The following is a 16,543-nucleotide window of genomic DNA, read 5'->3' as shown; positions in this document are numbered from 1 at the left end:
TCTGACAGGCAGACAGGAATGAATGAAAAGCATTTACCCTTAAAAGTTATGCTTCAATAAGCTGAGTTTTGCTAACATCAAACATGTTAGCGAAACCCAGCTCCATCAAAAACTTCAGGGGGCTTGCTGGTCTGTAAAGGGCAGCCACTCAGCAGACAGAAAGCATGATTTACAACTTCAAAGGCAAAGAGCCAAGAATAAGAAGAGTTCCCAGGTCAGACGAGAACATTTCTTCTGGATAGAAAAAGTTATCAAGGGTTTCATTCACTGCAGCAAACAGAGTTAAAATTCCTGACTTGTTTCCCCCTCCCCCCCCCCCCCCCTGGTTTTAACATAAGAAGGTGGATCTTGCCTGGTGTGAAAAATGTAACTGAGAAGGCAGTGCCTTCTCTCCGATCAGTCTGCAGGTAGTTAGAGCTTCAAGATGGGAAGAGGAGAGATTGAAAGGGAAACACAGTGGGCAGTGGACACAACACTGGTCAAGTGAACCTGAGCCCTGGTCACTCCTGAAGGTATTCTGCGTTAGCAGAAAGAAGCTGGCGGAGACTGAAGGAGGGAACTCTAAATATTTAAGACTTAATACTACTCAGTACGTACTCATTCCTGGATGTTTGCGTTTCTTTCAAGTTCTGCCCTTGAAGTCAGCCTGACCCAGATTTGAGTCTCAACTTTCCCCCATTCTTTGGGTAACGTATTAATATGTAACCTCCAAAGCTCTATTTCCTCATAGATAACATGGCCATTATAATAGTATTTATTTCTTGGGGGCAGATGTGAGATCAGAAGGAACAGTGCATATAAAATGCATAGCACAATGCCTGTAAGTGCACAATAAATGCCAAACTATTCATCTTTCTGTCTTCTCTCAATTGTGCATAGTCTTATTTGTCCTATAAATATGTAACAGTGACTGATTTAACTATTTAACTATTTTAATCAAGCTGTTTGCTCATATTTTAGGAAAACACAGCTGAGTGCCAAGTCATGAATGAATGTTCACTACGGGCAGTCCTTGAGGAGAGCTATCGGCTCAGACCATGTGGGCACCGCTACACACCTGGACTGGAAAGATAAATGCCTGTAGGTGTGGTTCTCAACAGGAACACAGCCTGCTTTGCAACTCAGCTGGGAATTCTGTTTAAAACTGTGACTGCAGGCAAAGTACACAGAAGTAAACAAGTCTCTTCTCCCCCAGCACATGTCTTTGAAACTCAAGAGTGAGGCATGATGAGAGGTCACAGATGGCAAATAGCATTCTCAAGTCTTTAAAATAATTCTACTCTTAAACTATTATCATCTCTGATAGGACTGTTTACTATTATCTACAATTTAGCAGCCTAAAATAGAGAACTATATATATGTTTATTTTTTTTAAAAGGGACAGAAAAGTCACAGTTAGGAGTAGTCTATACAGAGGGTCACCTAGGAAATTGGAGGTTTTTCTGTGACCTTGGTGATTTTCTTCATTATTTTGGGGTTCAGCTTTCCCTTGCAGAAAATGAGACAACTAGGTGAGCCTGGTGGTTTTCAAACTCTTTTTGGCCCTGACACACTTTCTTCCAATGAAATGCTTATCTGGAAGCCCACGCAGTAAATAAACTGACCTGGACAAGCAACAGAGGAGAGAGGGTCCAGGGCCCCCATAAATTCACGACTTCCTCCCGATCCCAACCCTGTGGCCCCAAAAGGGCTGCCTGAAGGACAGTTTGAAAACCACTGGCCCAGAAGCTATGCCATCCACAAACTCTGTGGCCCTTAGTCATATACACTTATGGCTTATCCGTCACAACTTGGGCCTCACAATTAGGACACACTGCTGACTTCTAACAGTAGCAAGTTCAAAATCCCATTTTGGACCTGAAAATTAAGTCTAGATGGCTGAATCTACCTAAACTCAGTTCAGCAAGTGGTAACAAATGCAGAGATGCACTGAAATGCAAAATACTCAGACTTTCCAAAAATCAAAACAAACCAAAAACCCCATTACCCTGATATGTGATCCGAAGTACCAGATTTTGTTTTATGATTTCTCGGAGACTTGGGCCGTTAATCTCCTTTCCCTTCCTCGGGATCTTAGGTCCTGTTTAGAGGGCGCTGGCTCATTAGCCATTAGGTTGTATATCATTTAATGTACCTATTAAAAAATGTCTTGTAATTCAATGTAAAAAGAAACTTTAATATGAAAATTGCCTGTTTTATGAGGGGTTTTTCCCCATTTTATTTCACTTTTAAATTTATCCATATTTTTAAAAGTCACTAAAACCTGAGGAGAAAAAGTTAATCTCTATACCTGAAACTTAGCATTACTCTTTTCATTAAAGGGAATTAGCCCATTGAAATGAGGAGGTATCCTTTTGAAGGGCTTGCCTAGCATGCGCATTCACAAATTTATTCTGTATCTTCAAAGAAGCACTTAAAAATATTATTCAAATGAACAACTTTCTACCTATTTTAACTCACTTTCTTTTCTTTCCTCTGAGTCTTTTTCCCTTTCTTATCTTAAAATTTATTTCTAATGCTAAAAAATATCAGGAGAAGTAAATGAAATTATTATTTAAGATATAACTTAGGGCATTTTATAATTAAGTATTTTCGTTGTACTTTTATTATCCAAGTTTTTATTTACTATATGTATTACTTCGTTTACCACACTGTATTTTAAAATCTTTATTTTAAAGGTTTCTTACTGCAAATACTTCGATTTCGAATGCTCATAGAAATAAATATATTTTTATTAAACTGTTTCCTTTTTCTTCTCCTTCTTCTAAAAAAAAAAGGAAATGTCTTTAACATTATTTCCTTGTCTACAATATAGCCTGACCCTTATTTAAAATGACAGCAACACTTATCCAGAACTGTATAAATTCTCTTTTGAGATTTTGGATTTAAGAGCTTATCATTTCTTATGAAAATGATCACGAAAAGAAAATATGACATATTCATTCTGCTCTTAAATACCAAATTTCCTGGATGAAATGCCTACATGCACAGGTCATACAGATGGCCTTTGAAGGTTGGGGTGTTGACAGATTCCAGCAGAAAGTAAGAGGACACTAGCACACTGTTTACCTAAGAGTACAGCCTGGTCTAGCCTATTGCCTACAGCCTTCAGTCATCAAAGACTTACTGTGTTTAACATTCAACTTGCTGTATACGTTCAACCAATTTTTCTAGCAACTGACCTCAGAAGTTCAAGTTTGAGGAAAGGCCTGAGATTTTCCATCTTGTATTGTATGGTCTAAGGACAACTCCAGAGAAACTCTTTGTCCTGTTAGAATGTGCTCATGCTAGTCCTTGGGTACAAAATCCAAGGACTTGAGTGCTCTCCAGGACAAAGGTTTCAGAAGGCCCTGATGAGATATGCCACGTGCGCCACCCAGAGTTTATCAAGCTGTCATTATGCACGCAGGACCGCGCCAACAGGAAGCCTTTGTGACGCGGCTTTCGAGAGGTTCATCCAAGGGGCCATTTAACATTTCACTCGAGTCTTCCATTCTGTTTACTCTATGCTTTCCCTGGGTCCGGTAACAAAAGAGAAAGGAAACAAGTATCTTAGAGGCGGGGAGTTCAAGTTTATCAACAACTATGTACTTAGGACTAATTGATGGATTCAATTCAGCAGGCTCTGGAGTGGACTGGAGTGAACCAGGGAGAAAGGGGCACTTTTCAAGTTGGAGATCACTGCAGCTTGGCTGTGGCATTAAGGTCTGACTCAGCATAAAAACAGGCCCAACAGGAGTGGCAGGCCTGTGTTAATGAGTAGACACCAGCAGGGTCCCCTACTCAGCTGGTGCGCACCAGGGCAGCCTTGTCATTTGTTACAATATTGCAGTGCTGCTGAAATGGCTGCTAAAGGTTTTGAACAAATACCCAACACCAGATAACCCAGAGTTCTGACGACGAGGCGCAAGAGCTTGGACTGGAGTTGTCAGAAGAGTGGAAGTAGACAGTGAAATCCCTAAGGCACGTAGAGGAATGGGATGGAAACGGTGTTTCAGGAAGACCTTCTTGGGGTGCGGGGTTTCTGTCTTATCTCAGCAGGACGGGCAGAGGGAGGGAGTTGCATAATCCTGTGCCTGGCTTAGGTGACAGGTTGTTTACTTCATCAGACGTCATGAGAAGTGGTTAGCTGGTCATGTAAGGACAGCTGAGCTCTATTTACTTAGACAAATATAGCTCAGCCTCACCTACCTTTGGGTACCTAGACTGAAATGACAAATGACTAAGGTTTCTGAGCTTTTTCTGACTAATACCCTTAGTTTCTTAGAAAGTGCTCTTAAGTCTCACATTCCCTGCCACCAATGTCCTCTGCCAGGGCATGAAGAGTAATGTGGCAGTGAGCATACAGATGAGGGCAGAGAAGTGTCTATTAGGTGTAACTCCTGGTGAAGGTCACTGGCATCTGGGCCAGACAAGGCTTAGTCTGGTAGGTGGTGGTGGTGGAGGTCACGTGCCCAGAAGTGAGGAACAATCATAAGATGACATAGAATGAAGTGTGTAGGCAACCCCTTCAAAAAGCAGGTCAGTGATAGGTCCATAGCCAGAGGCAACTGCAAGGTGAAATGGGGAATCCTTTACAAAAATTAGGTGTAAGCCGGGGTCCATGGCCTTATAACCTGGCGTTTGCAATGGTCCCTGCTGCCACCATCAAACATATAGGGTGCTGATGGCACTAGATCTGTGGTGAAGAATAAAGCTGGGGCCAGGCTGGCATGGCTCAGTATTGAGCAGCAACTTATGAATAGTTTGATTCCCGGTCAGGGCACATGCCCGGGTTGTGGGCTCGATCCCCAGTCAGGGGCGTGCAGGAGGCAGCTGATCAATGATGACTGTCATCATTGATGTTTCTATCTCTCTCTCCCTCTCCCTGCCTCTCTCTGAAATCAATAAAGACATATTTTTTAAAAAAGAATAAAGCTGGGGAAGGATACGATGAAGGAACATCAGCAAGAGCTGGCTCTTAGACACAGGAGGCAGGGGTGGGCCTCTCAGAAGGGTGAGCATTCAGGGGAGAGGGACACACTTGGTGTGGCAGAGCCCTAGCCCTGGGGGGGGGGGGGGGGGGTAGGAGGTAAGATCAGAGGGGCTGCAGGCCCAGGGCCCAGAGGGCATGGGTTAAGGACTCTGGCTCTTGCTCTGAGTCAGATGAGAAGCCATCAGGGATTTTGTACCAAGGACTAACATGATCTGATTTATATTTTAAAAGGATCCTCTGGTTGCTGTGTTGAGAAGGAATTGTAGGAAGATAAGGGAAGGTATGGAAAATCCAGTTAGGAGACTGTAACAGTAATCCGGAAGACAGATGATAGCGGCTGGGACCGGAGCGGTGGCAGTGGAAACTGTCTAGAGTCTAGATTTATTCTGAAGGCAGAGGTGACAGGATTTGCCAATGGACTGGATATGAGGTTTAAGAGAAAGAGAGAAGTTGAGGGCGACTCCTAGATTTTTGTCTAAATGAACAGAAGGATGGAAGTGTTTTCTTGAGATAAGAAAGCCTCAAACCCTCAAATAACAGATGTGCGTATGTGCACGGTGGGGGGTGGGGGCTGAGGAAGGGGTAGAGGTATTAGGAATTTGGTTTAGGATGTGTCAAATTTAAGAAATCAGAGTAATTAAAAAATAAAAAATTATTTTTTTACAAAGAACTCTAATGGAAATCCAAGTGATTATGACAAGTATACAGATGTTCTAAGTGTCAAGCTAGAGATACAAGCTGGAGAGAGAAACGTGAGAGTAAGCAAGGTACTGAGGGCATTTAAGGTCCCCAAACTGAGTAAGATCATTCAGGGAGTGAGTGATAATAGAGAAGAGATCTGATGACTCAGCCCTGGGGCTCTCCAACATTAAAAGGCTGGAGAGGCAAGAAGAAATCAGCAAAGGAGACTGAACAAATTGACAGTAAAGAAAGAAGAGAACCACGAGAGGCTGCTTCCCAGAAAGCCCAGTAAGGAAAGAATTCAAGAAGAAAAGGGCCAACTGTGTAAGTGCTGCTGATACAGCAAGGATGAAGCTTGAAGAATGCCCACTGGACTTAGCAATGTGGAAGTCATCCCTGACCTTGACAAGAGCTATTTCCGTGGAGTGATGGTGACAGAAGCCAAGTTGGAGCGTTTCAGGAGGAACTGAAGAGAGGAACTGGAGAAAGCAGGTGTACATGATACTTGGGAGGGTTTTCTGTAGGAAGAAGAAACAAGATTATAACTAGAGGAAAATTTGGGGTGTAGGGTGGAAGTTTTTTAAAGATGGGAAATATTATAACATGTTTTCATGATCATGAGAATGGCCAGTAGAAGGGGGATCTGATGACACAGAAGACTGACAGAGTGACAACCTTGAGTAGGTGAGATAAGACAGGATCTAGCACAGAAGCGAAGGAAAAAACAGGGATAGGAGTGCCCCAGATCCAGGAGGAAAGAAAGCTGATGGGTGTGCGGTGTGTGTGTGGACCCTCTCTTCTGATTGCTTCTGGTCTCTTGATGAAACAGAAAATCAGCTCACCGGGTCATCAGCTAATCAGGTCATTAGAGACAGCCTGAAGGAGGAGGTAATGGAGGTTTGCAAAGAGAGGAGAAGGTACAAAGCAGTCATCCAGGAGAGCGGGAGGGTGAACACTAGGACAACAGTGCGATGGCTGGGCAGCACGAAGGGTCCGTGGGAGGCGGGAGGTCAGCGTGGTAGTGGGCTGAGCGGCCCAAGGGCTGTGAGGTTAGGAAGAGCTGGATTTTCAAGAGTCCACCACGTGCCAGGTACCATGCCTCATACATATTCATTCTCATTACCCCTCCCCACAATGAGGTGTTATTATCTTCATTTTACAAGTGAAGAAACCAGAGGAGAGAGGCCAAGTGACTTTCCCAAGGTCAAACCACAGGAAGAAGCAGAACCAGAATTCAAGCCAGACAGTCTGACCCAGTACCACCCACCGATACCATGCAATATGTTTGTCTTAGCACTTGAGCGCGTCTTCCCATGTTTAGACCTTTATCAGAGTTTCTAAGAGAACCTCCTTTTTTTGCATGAAATGTCTATATTATTAATAAATACTCCGATGTAAATATTTCAACATGCTTCTTGTTTTTAGAACTGTCAACCAAATTCTAAATAATAACAGTTGCTTTTCTATGAATTATTCCTCCAAAAGGCAATAAAAATAAAAACTGAGCCCACACTGAATTCTCTGGAAGAACAGAGCGAGGCTCTGAATCCAGGCCTGGGGATCTCCAGATCTGAACTGGGCAATGAACGGAGAAGACAGGAGCTTCACAGCCAGAGATGGGCACTACGTCAAGGAATTATCGTTAAGCTTAAATAACGCATTGTATGCAGGAAACGTATTTATACGTTTTACGTTGACTGGTAGTAGAGCGCGCGATGAAAACTACCCGCAAACAATGTGATAACAGACTTTTGGGTAACTGAGTCAGAGAAACTTGTAGAAAAGTTGTTACCTAAATCCAGAGTATCCATCACACGAGGAGTACTTATTACTATTACCTATAACACGTAACTGGCCCACACTGCTATTTTCTGAAGTTTTAAGAGAACAAAACTAAAAAGCAATTCCACTCTCTCCCTGTTGAACCAAGTGTTCCCCTGCCTCTGACGCATTTGGATGGAGATCAGAAAGGGATTGAGACACACACACAAAAAGGCTTCCAGGAAACAGCTTTTCAGGGAGGCGGTCTTTTGAAGTCTCTCCCTAGTTTTGTTCAGATAAGATGTTTTTCTACCTGAGCCAGTGACTCATTCTGCAGAGAGAGAGAGAAACAAACTACTGCCTACCTGTATCTGTTAGGGTTTGGATGTGTGTTTTTTAATGTTTGCGTTAAACTCTGCTCCTTACCTGGATCCACCTCAGAGGAGGAAGGGGTGGAAAGGGCTTCTGCAGAACTAACTGCCTCGCTGCAGGCCTCCTGGCTGGGTTCCTGCAGCACATAATCTCTTATGTCACAAGCCGACGGCAGCTCCAGAGTATTGCTCTCCTCTGACTGGCTGCCTGGAGTGGCTCGCTGAGTTGCCATAGTCCTGCCACGGGAAAAATAAAGCGATCAATACAAAGGCATTGCACAGAGGAGCCTCCATTACAGGCAGTCACGGCGGGAAGGACTGAAGTCCCAGAATTGCACAGGCCGGAGCACAGTAGAACCAGAATATTCTCTTTCCTGCCTTGTCTGCACTTCAGACCCAGTATTTATCATATTTTCTTCACCATGAGAAACAGCTATTCTCATTATGAAAGGAATCATTAATAATTGCAGCTAGAAGATAAGCTGTGTGTCTGATAGGATGAACTACTGCGCAGCGCTGTCATTCAAGGACTATGAGAATATTTAATGAGGAGAGAAACTGTTCATGAGATACCCAATGGAAAAGCAATAGGTAGGGTTCGATCCAGATTCTTTAACGTAAAATAGCATGTGTGAGATGTCTGTGTGTGAAGTACACTGATCTATAGCTAGAAAAATTCCCAAATTAGTTTCACTGGTAACTAATTCAGTGGTTTAATTTCTAAGTAGTGAGGTTTCAGATGATTTGCATTTTCCTTTGGGCCTACTGAAACATGCACTCCAATTATTTGATAGGCCAGGCCAGGGGCCAGGCCCTGGGGGCTCCAAGGTGAATGTGACTGGCTTTTCCCTCAAGCTGCTCACAGTTTGGGGTGATCCAAACACAGAAACATACCATGTTAATACAATGACAAAACCGAGTGGAGCCCAGAAAGGGGCAGCGGGCTTTCTGGAGGAGGTAATCCCCAAGCATAAGGCAGGCCACGCCACGGCCAAGGGACAGCACGGGCACCAGAAGAACCAGCCTGGGCAACAGCGGGTGGCATGGGGTGTCAGGAGTTTAAAGTGGGAGTCAAGGAACAGTCATGCACTGTGTGACCGGGGAGAGACAAACCCTGTGGTCTTAGCTGCGGCCCTCTCCCCTTCCTGTGCCAGGGCTGGGAAGGACAGCAAGGCCTGGCTGCTCTCAGCAACCTGGATATACAGCAACCTGAGCTCTGGGGACCATGAAAGTGGATTATTAGGTTCAGTGTTCTTTTTAAAAATGAGTTGTTCCTTACCCCTCCTAGGTCTATATCCACCTGTGGGCCAGGTTCTCTCATGGGGGCTCTTTGCAGTGCATCCAACCCTGCCCACCTCTCTGTAAAATAACTATGGGCCTGGGGAGATCTTGGATCCTCTGCTACTCTCTGCCTCATAAGTTGTTGTCATCAATAAATTTTATTATGAACAGCATCATGCGTCATGACTGCCATGGGCCACGATGCACCATGCAGAGGAGTCACATGGTCAGATCTGCAGATATGGCAGCTTTGGAGCAGGTGGACTTGCAGGGCCTACACCCAGTGGCAGGCAATCTCAAAAACAACAGGAATTCATTCACCTGCAGTGGTCCTGGTGAGAGAAGAAGAGCATGTGAACAAGGACAGGGCACTATCGGTCAGGAGCAGGGGACAGATTAAGAACATATTTAGGAAGTAAACTGAGAGTAGAACTTAATAGCTGAATAGCTAAAGGAGCTAAAGACAAACAGAGAGTCAATGAGGAGTGGCACCTGGGTTGTATTATCAACTGAGTTAGAGAAGATAGGAGAAGGAATGGGTTTGGGAGGAGGCAGTATTCCAAGTTATGGAATATTATGCAACTGTTAAAATGAGTCAGAACTTGAAAGATCTCAAAGATGTATGCTAGAATGAAAGAAGAATTTCAGGATAACATGCACAGTACAATAGTAAGAGTAGTTTACGTTTATCAAGTGCTTGCTGCTTGCTAGGCATTGTGCTGTTTATCTGCAACAGCTCTATGAAGCAGATCATCCAACAATTACCCTCATTCACAGTCAGTCAGACCCAGACACAAGTAAAGTAACTTGCCCAAGGAAACCCATCTAGAAAGTTCCAAGCTAGGATGAACTCAGACCAAGACCTCCCAGTCTCCTACGTCTGCACAGCCTCCACACTGTGACCTAAGTAGGCACAGATAGGAGGTAGGTGAAAACAAATCAACAGAGACCTGGCAAGATCCTTCTTGTTTGAGGACATCAAGTCACATGCTCTTATGAGCATTTGCTCTGGCAGAGAGAGAGCTAAGACATCAGCTGATTGTTTCTGAAAGGAGTGGAGTGGTGAATGTTCCCAAAGAAGCAAGAACGTCCTGTCTTTTCACATGTGCTACATTAGCCAACCAAGCCTGCAGTTTCAGCAAACACCTCTGCTCCAAGCTATTGGTGGCTCCTCCTTCTCTCATGTTACCAAACACTGTTCTGGAGTCTTCAGAAAGGGAACAAACAGGTCAATGAATGACATGGCATAGCCTGCCTGCCTGCCTGCCTGCAAAGGCGCCTTGAAGTCAACCATCAAGTAAAGGTGTCATTAGCAACATGAAACGAAAGAAATCCTTTTTGAAAACAAATAGTGCATTGATGTGATATCTAGCTTTTCTTTTAGAATCACTTATATTAAATGTCAAATACATTCCAAACTAGGCATTTGAACAAATAAAGAAAAAAATGCCTACACAAAGCAAGTAACAGGGACAGATGAGATGCTTCTTCTTATGGTCTGAAACCATGTAGGCTGGCAAGCAGAATACAATGATTATCTTTTGCCTCTACACTTCTTTTTTTTAAATCTTCAACCAAGGACATGCTTAGAGAGAGGAAGGGAGAGAGAAAAAAATCAATGTGAACGAGAAACATCTATTGGTTGACTTTTGCATGTGCCCCAACAGAGGACCAAACCCGCAACCTAGGTATGTGCCCTGACTGGGAATTGACCTGGCAACTCCTCGGTGCACAGGATGACGTTTAACCAACTGAGCCACTCTGGCCTGGCTGCCCCAAAACTTTTGATATGTGGTTCAACTTCCTTCTCCAGAAATGCATATTTTCCTCTCTTAAAAAAGCTTGAATTATAAGTGGCCAACCTGGGCCTTAGATGCCACTCTTTGGATCTGCCCATAGCCTTTAGTGACAACAATCTCTCCTCTAGATTTTGTTCCACTGGACTGTCACTTAGATTTTTCAACATGTCCAAATTGCTCCCATTTTTCAACAAAACCTGGTTCATAAGGGAATGTCCTTATTCTTTGGAAATGCTCCTCAAATATATATTGGTAGGGGGACATGATGTTTAAAACATACTCTCAAATGGTTCTAAAAATGTGTATATACATATACACACACATAAATATATGTGTGAGGAGAGAGCCTTGGACTGAGCTTCAAGGAAGTCCACTTGGAGATGGAGGTTGAGCTGCAGAACTCATATATTTATACACATTAGCAATAAATAATTAAATTGAAATTAAAAGGACACAATTCCATTTACAATAGCATCAAAAAATAAAATATTTAGAAATATACTTAATAAAAATGTGTAAAGCACATACACTGAAAACTACAAAATAAATGTTGAAAGAAACTAAAACTCTACATGAATGGAAAGACATCCTATGTTCATGGAATAGAAGACTTAATATTTTATTGTCTAAATTGATCTAAAGATCAATGCAATTCTTACCAAATCTCAATTACTTTTTTTTTTTTTTTTGGCAGACATTTGTCAAAACTGTTTCATAAATTCATGTGGAAATACAAGACCCAGAATGGCCAAAACAATTTTGAAAAAGAAAAACAAAGTTGGAAGACTCATACTTTTCAATTTCAAAACTTACTGCAAAGCCAGAAAAATCAAAACTGTGTAGTATTGGCAAAAGATTGGACATATAGATCAATGGAACAGAATTGAGAGTCTAGATGAATTGAGAGTCTAGATGTAAAATCTTACGTTTACGGTCAATTGACTCTCTGTTTTTAAAATTGAAGTATAGTAGCCCTGCCAGGAGTGGCTCAACAGTTGAGCATTGACCTAGGATCCAGGAGATCTTGGTTCGAGTCCTAGTCAGGGTACATGCACGGGTTTTGGGCTTGATCCCCAGTAGGGGGCATGCAGGAGGCAGCCGATCAATGACTCTCTTATCATTGATGTTTCTATCACTCTCTCTCCCTCTCCTTTCCTCTCTCTGAAATCAATAAAAATATATTTTTTAAAACTCCTAAAAAAAAAATTGAAGTATAGTTGATATACAATATTATATTCATTTCAGGTGTACAACACAATGATTCAATATTTATATATCTTATGAAATGATCCCCACAATAAGTGTTATAATCATGTTACCATACAAAGTAATTACAATATTATTGACTATATTCTCTATGCTTTGCATTACATCCTGGTGACTTATTTATTTTATAACTGAAAGTTTGTATCTATTAATCCATTTCACCTATTTTTCCAATCCTCCCACCCCCCTCACCTTTGGCAGCCATCAGTTTGTTCTCTGTACCTATGAGTCTATTTCTGTCTTGTTTTGATTTTTTAGATTCCACATATAAGTGAAATCATATGATGTTTGTCTTTCTCTGACTTACTTCACTTAGCATAATGCCCTCTAAGTCCATCCATGTTGACACTCATGGCAAAATTTCATTTTTTTATGGCTGAGTCATAGTCCCTTCTATATACATACCACATGTTATTTATCCACTTATCTATCGATGGACACTTAGGTTGCTTTTGTATCTTGGCAATTGTAAATAATGCTTCCATAAACATAGGGTTTATCTTTTTTCATTAGTGTTTTTGTTTTCTTCGGATAAATACCCAGAAGTGGAATTGCTGAATCGCCGATTTTTTGAGGACCCTCGGTACTGTCTTCCACAGGGGCTACACCACTTTGCGTTCCCACCGACAGCGCACGAGGATCCCCTTTCCTCCACATCCTCACCGACACTTGCTATTTATTGTCCTTTTGATAACAGCCTTGCTGACAGGTATGAGCTAATATCTAACTGTGGTTTTGATTTGCATCTCCCTGTAATCAGTGAAGCTGGCATCTTTTCCTGCGTCTGCAGCCACCTGTGTGTCTGCCGTGGGAAAGCGTCTCTTCGCCGGCTGGCCTTCCACAGGGTGCCCAGGCAGGCCTCCTGGAAGGGGCTGTCTTTTCAACGCTGGGATAAACGGATATTCACACACAAAAGGAAAACGGTGCATGCACTTTGGAAAACAGCTTGGCAGTGTCTCAGAGGATAAGCGGAGCTGCGCTCCCTCCAGGCAATTCCTCCTACTCGCAGGTCCGCGCTCAAGAAATAAAAACACGTGTTCACACCAACCTTCAGAAGGGTTCACTGCGGCCTTCCTCACAACAGACAAAACGTGGAAACAACCCACACCTCCATCAACTAACCAGTGGGTAAATAAAATTTGGTAGATGCAGACATGGAATATTTTCCAGCAGGAAAGGAATGAAATTCTGACACATGCTCCAAGGACAAATTTTGAAAGCATTACTTTTAAAAAAGCTAGTGATAAAAATAAAAAGACAGGCTCAAATAATTAACTCTTCTAACTCTTCATAAACTCTTATAGAACGTTTCTATAGCCACATGTCACCAAACCTTTAAAAAGCCACATGTCACCAGGCCTTTAAAAAGGGGAATTTTATTTTATGTAAGTTATATCTCAACAAAGCTGGGTTTTTTTTAAAAAAGGAGAAGGGCCTAAGCTCACCCAGATAGCCCGCCCGCGAGCTGGGGGAGCCAAGGCTGCTGAAGCGGCAGAGGCCGAAGGCCGGGGCGGAGGAGGGGCAGATGGCGGGGAACTGGAAGTGCGCCAGGAGAAGCGGCCATAGCTTCCCAACTGTGAGAGAACCATCTGAAACACTGCGGGGAACCCCTCTCTGCGCCCGGTCCCCAGGCGCTCCTGAATCCACAGACAACCTGCCCCCAACCTCGCCAGTTACACTCACCCTCCCGCAGCGGCAGCACGCTGGAATACGGAAGTGGAGGCGCCATGTTTGTTCAGGGAAGAGCGAGTTTCAAAGGAAGCCATTAGAACCATCTTTGCTGAGGGCAAGCAGGGGCCACGGAAGGTAGCTGCGGCCATCTTGGTTAAGGGCATTTGCCCAAGCTTTCCGCAGGCAGGTGGCTAGTTTGGGCAATTTCTAGAGAGGTTTATTGATAAAATGGATTTGGTGGACCCTGAAGGGAACAGGAAAACTATTTAAAAATTTTTTAAAATGTGAATACGTTAAAAACCTTAAAAAGTGGAGAGAAATTAACAAAAAGAATGAAAATATTTTAACTTTTTTTTTTTTTTTAAATTCTCACCAAGGACATGCCTAGAGAGGAAGGGAGGGGGGGCAGGTGCAAGAGGCATAGATGATGGGTTGCCTTCCACCCCTGTGGAGATGGAACCCAGAAGCTTTCCGTGCACAAGATGACGCCCAGCCCCCTGGGCCCAGGACCGCAAGACCGCAGGGAAGGGGCTGCGGGTTATTGTCCCATCTCCAGGAGATGCCTCCCTTGGGGTAAAACCCCATCCATTAGAGTCCTGCACAACCTGAGAGTTGGCCGGTCACATGCCAGACACGGTGAGCTAAGACAGGCCTTAGCAGGCAAATTTAAAGATACAATAAGAAGTAAAACTAACTTCCCTCCGCATTCAGACAAATCTAACACAGCAGCTGTGGATTTTATTCTCTCTTCCAGCTTAGCGCTATGAATGAAAAAGGGGCTGCATATCAAACCTGGCAAGCTGGGGTGCGGTGGCAGTGGCACCTGGCAGGCCTTGCAGACTCGATGGCTGAAAATAACCCCATAGAAGGGTCCGATTATAAATTCCTACCTGGGAGAGCCGTGGGGGAGAGTCATAGCCAGGCCTAGAGCTTTACAAAGGCCAATCTTGACCTGAAGTGGGCTCTGTCCTCTGTGCTGTGCATTTAGGATAACATACCTTCAAAGCCACAGCCTCATGCTTTTTCTAGACCCCTCGGAAGCACAGCCTCTGGCGCCAGAGTCCAACACGGTGAAACTCCTCCTGGTTACTGTGTTCCCTAAATACCATCTCTACCTGCTGTAAATGTTCGTTGTTAACTATCCTGTATAAAAGAAATGTTTCTCCCCTTTGCTTTGTATCCAATCCTACAGATCTCCCTACTTTGTTTTCAACCACCCCTTACATCTACCACCAATGAATTTTCATGAAATCCTTTTTACCTCTTTTCTTTTGATTGTAATATATAAAGTAAGCCGCAAAACTGTCATGATCTGGAATGTTTTATCAATTTGTTGAGATCTTGCTCCTGGGCATGTCCTCAAAATGTGGGCTCAAATAAACATAAAACTTTTCTACAGGCTGGACCTTCTTTTGTTGGCAGTGCATTAGCAATCAAAGCATATAATTTTGATTTTTCACTTTTTTTTATGTGACACCTCATTATGTACTTTCCAAAGTACATAATAGATTGTGATGAGAGAAACTCTAGAATGATCTTAAGGTACTCTCTTGTTTCAGAAAAATGACAAACTCAGCCCTGGCTGGATAGCTCGGCTGGTTAGAGTGTGGTCCTGGTATGCCAAGGTTGCAGGTTTGATCCCCAGTCAGGGCATATATAAGAATCAACCATTGAATGCATAAATAAGTGGGACAAATTGATGTTTCTCTCTCTCAAATATAATTGAATGAAGTTAATAATAATTATTATGCAATGATTAAAAATTATAAAAAGATGTAGCAAAAGAAAATCCTGGATCATGCGTTGCAAATCAGTTTTCATATCCTTTAATTTCCTTTAATCTCTGTTTTTCAGTCTTTCTTTGTACTTCCTGAAGAGTACAGGTCAGTTATTTTGTAGAATGTCCCTCGTTTTGAGTTTGTCTAATGCTTCCACCTGGTTCTCAATGGCATTGAACATTGTTGACCACTCCCTCCCTCTGGAAAACCCTAGTCCCTGGATTTTCCTGATTCCACCTTCTTTTGGTTTTTCTCTTACCTCTCAAAAGCCCATCTAACTCTCCTTTACAAGCTCTTCTTTCTCTTCCACATGGACCCGTCCAGGGTTCAATCGTGAATCTTCTTCTCTTCTGCCTTCCATGCAGATGATTCCCAAACCTCTAAGCCTAGTCTCCTGAGATTCAACTCAACATATCCTCCAGCCACCTTTCACTCAACCTGCCTCCACCTTCCGGTCAACCTGCTCCTACCTTGGTGTCTCCTGTCCCAGAGGGTTGGCCCATTTAGTTGCCATAGGCAGACATTTTTCCTCCCCCTTTGTCAGCATGTAGCATATCTATCAATAATCAAACCCTCTCCTGCTGTTTTTTCTCTCTCTTAAATATCTATTGATTTACCTCTTAACTCTCTCCATCCTCACTGCACTTTCTGAGTAGAGCCCACCATTACTGCCACCTGGGTGATGACAGCTCCCCAATTCCCCTGCAGCCAGAGTTTTCTTTTTAAAGTGAAGACTGAGCAGACCACTCCCTCACCTTCAAGCTAAAATTCAAACTTCTCACCAGGCTTAGAAGACTCCTACCCCTTGTCTCTCATCACTGTTCCCCAGCCATCTACCTATGCACTGACTATTTTCTTTTCCTTAAATACCCCATGCTTGCTCCCTCTTGCCTCTGAGCTTTTAACCTATACCATGTTCTCTTAGGAACTCCCTTCTCTCCTATTATTTGGTCTCTCTCA

At 43.1% G+C, this 16,543-nt stretch overlaps 1 protein-coding gene across 3 annotated transcripts in view; it reads right to left on the bottom strand.

The window, feature by feature from the left end:
* Positions 1-13,847, bottom strand: part of SHLD1 (shieldin complex subunit 1) — a 56,795-nt gene extending 42,948 nt beyond the window's left edge. For 2 of the 3 annotated variants that reach the window (XM_016212048.2, XM_016212049.2), the window contains exons 1-2: positions 13,818-13,847; positions 7,844-8,025 (exon numbers count right to left, since the gene is read on the bottom strand). In XM_016212048.2, the coding sequence (XP_016067534.2) occupies positions 7,844-8,021 (178 nt within the window). In that variant the 5' untranslated portion in view covers positions 8,022-8,025; positions 13,818-13,847. Of the gene's footprint in view, positions 1-7,843; positions 8,026-10,523; positions 10,596-13,817 lie in introns of those variants that run through there. The other variant, XM_087818859.1, reaches the window with a different exon arrangement.
* Between the last annotated feature and the right edge of the window lie 2,696 nt (positions 13,848-16,543).

This window comes from Miniopterus natalensis, chromosome 7, assembly GCF_054644295.1.
Source record: "Miniopterus natalensis isolate mMinNat1 chromosome 7, mMinNat1.hap1, whole genome shotgun sequence".
In the NCBI taxonomy this organism is placed as follows: Eukaryota; Metazoa; Chordata; class Mammalia; order Chiroptera; family Miniopteridae; genus Miniopterus; species Miniopterus natalensis.
Note: the sequence above shows the minus strand (reverse complement) of the source record. Positions and strands in the feature narration are given on the sequence as shown.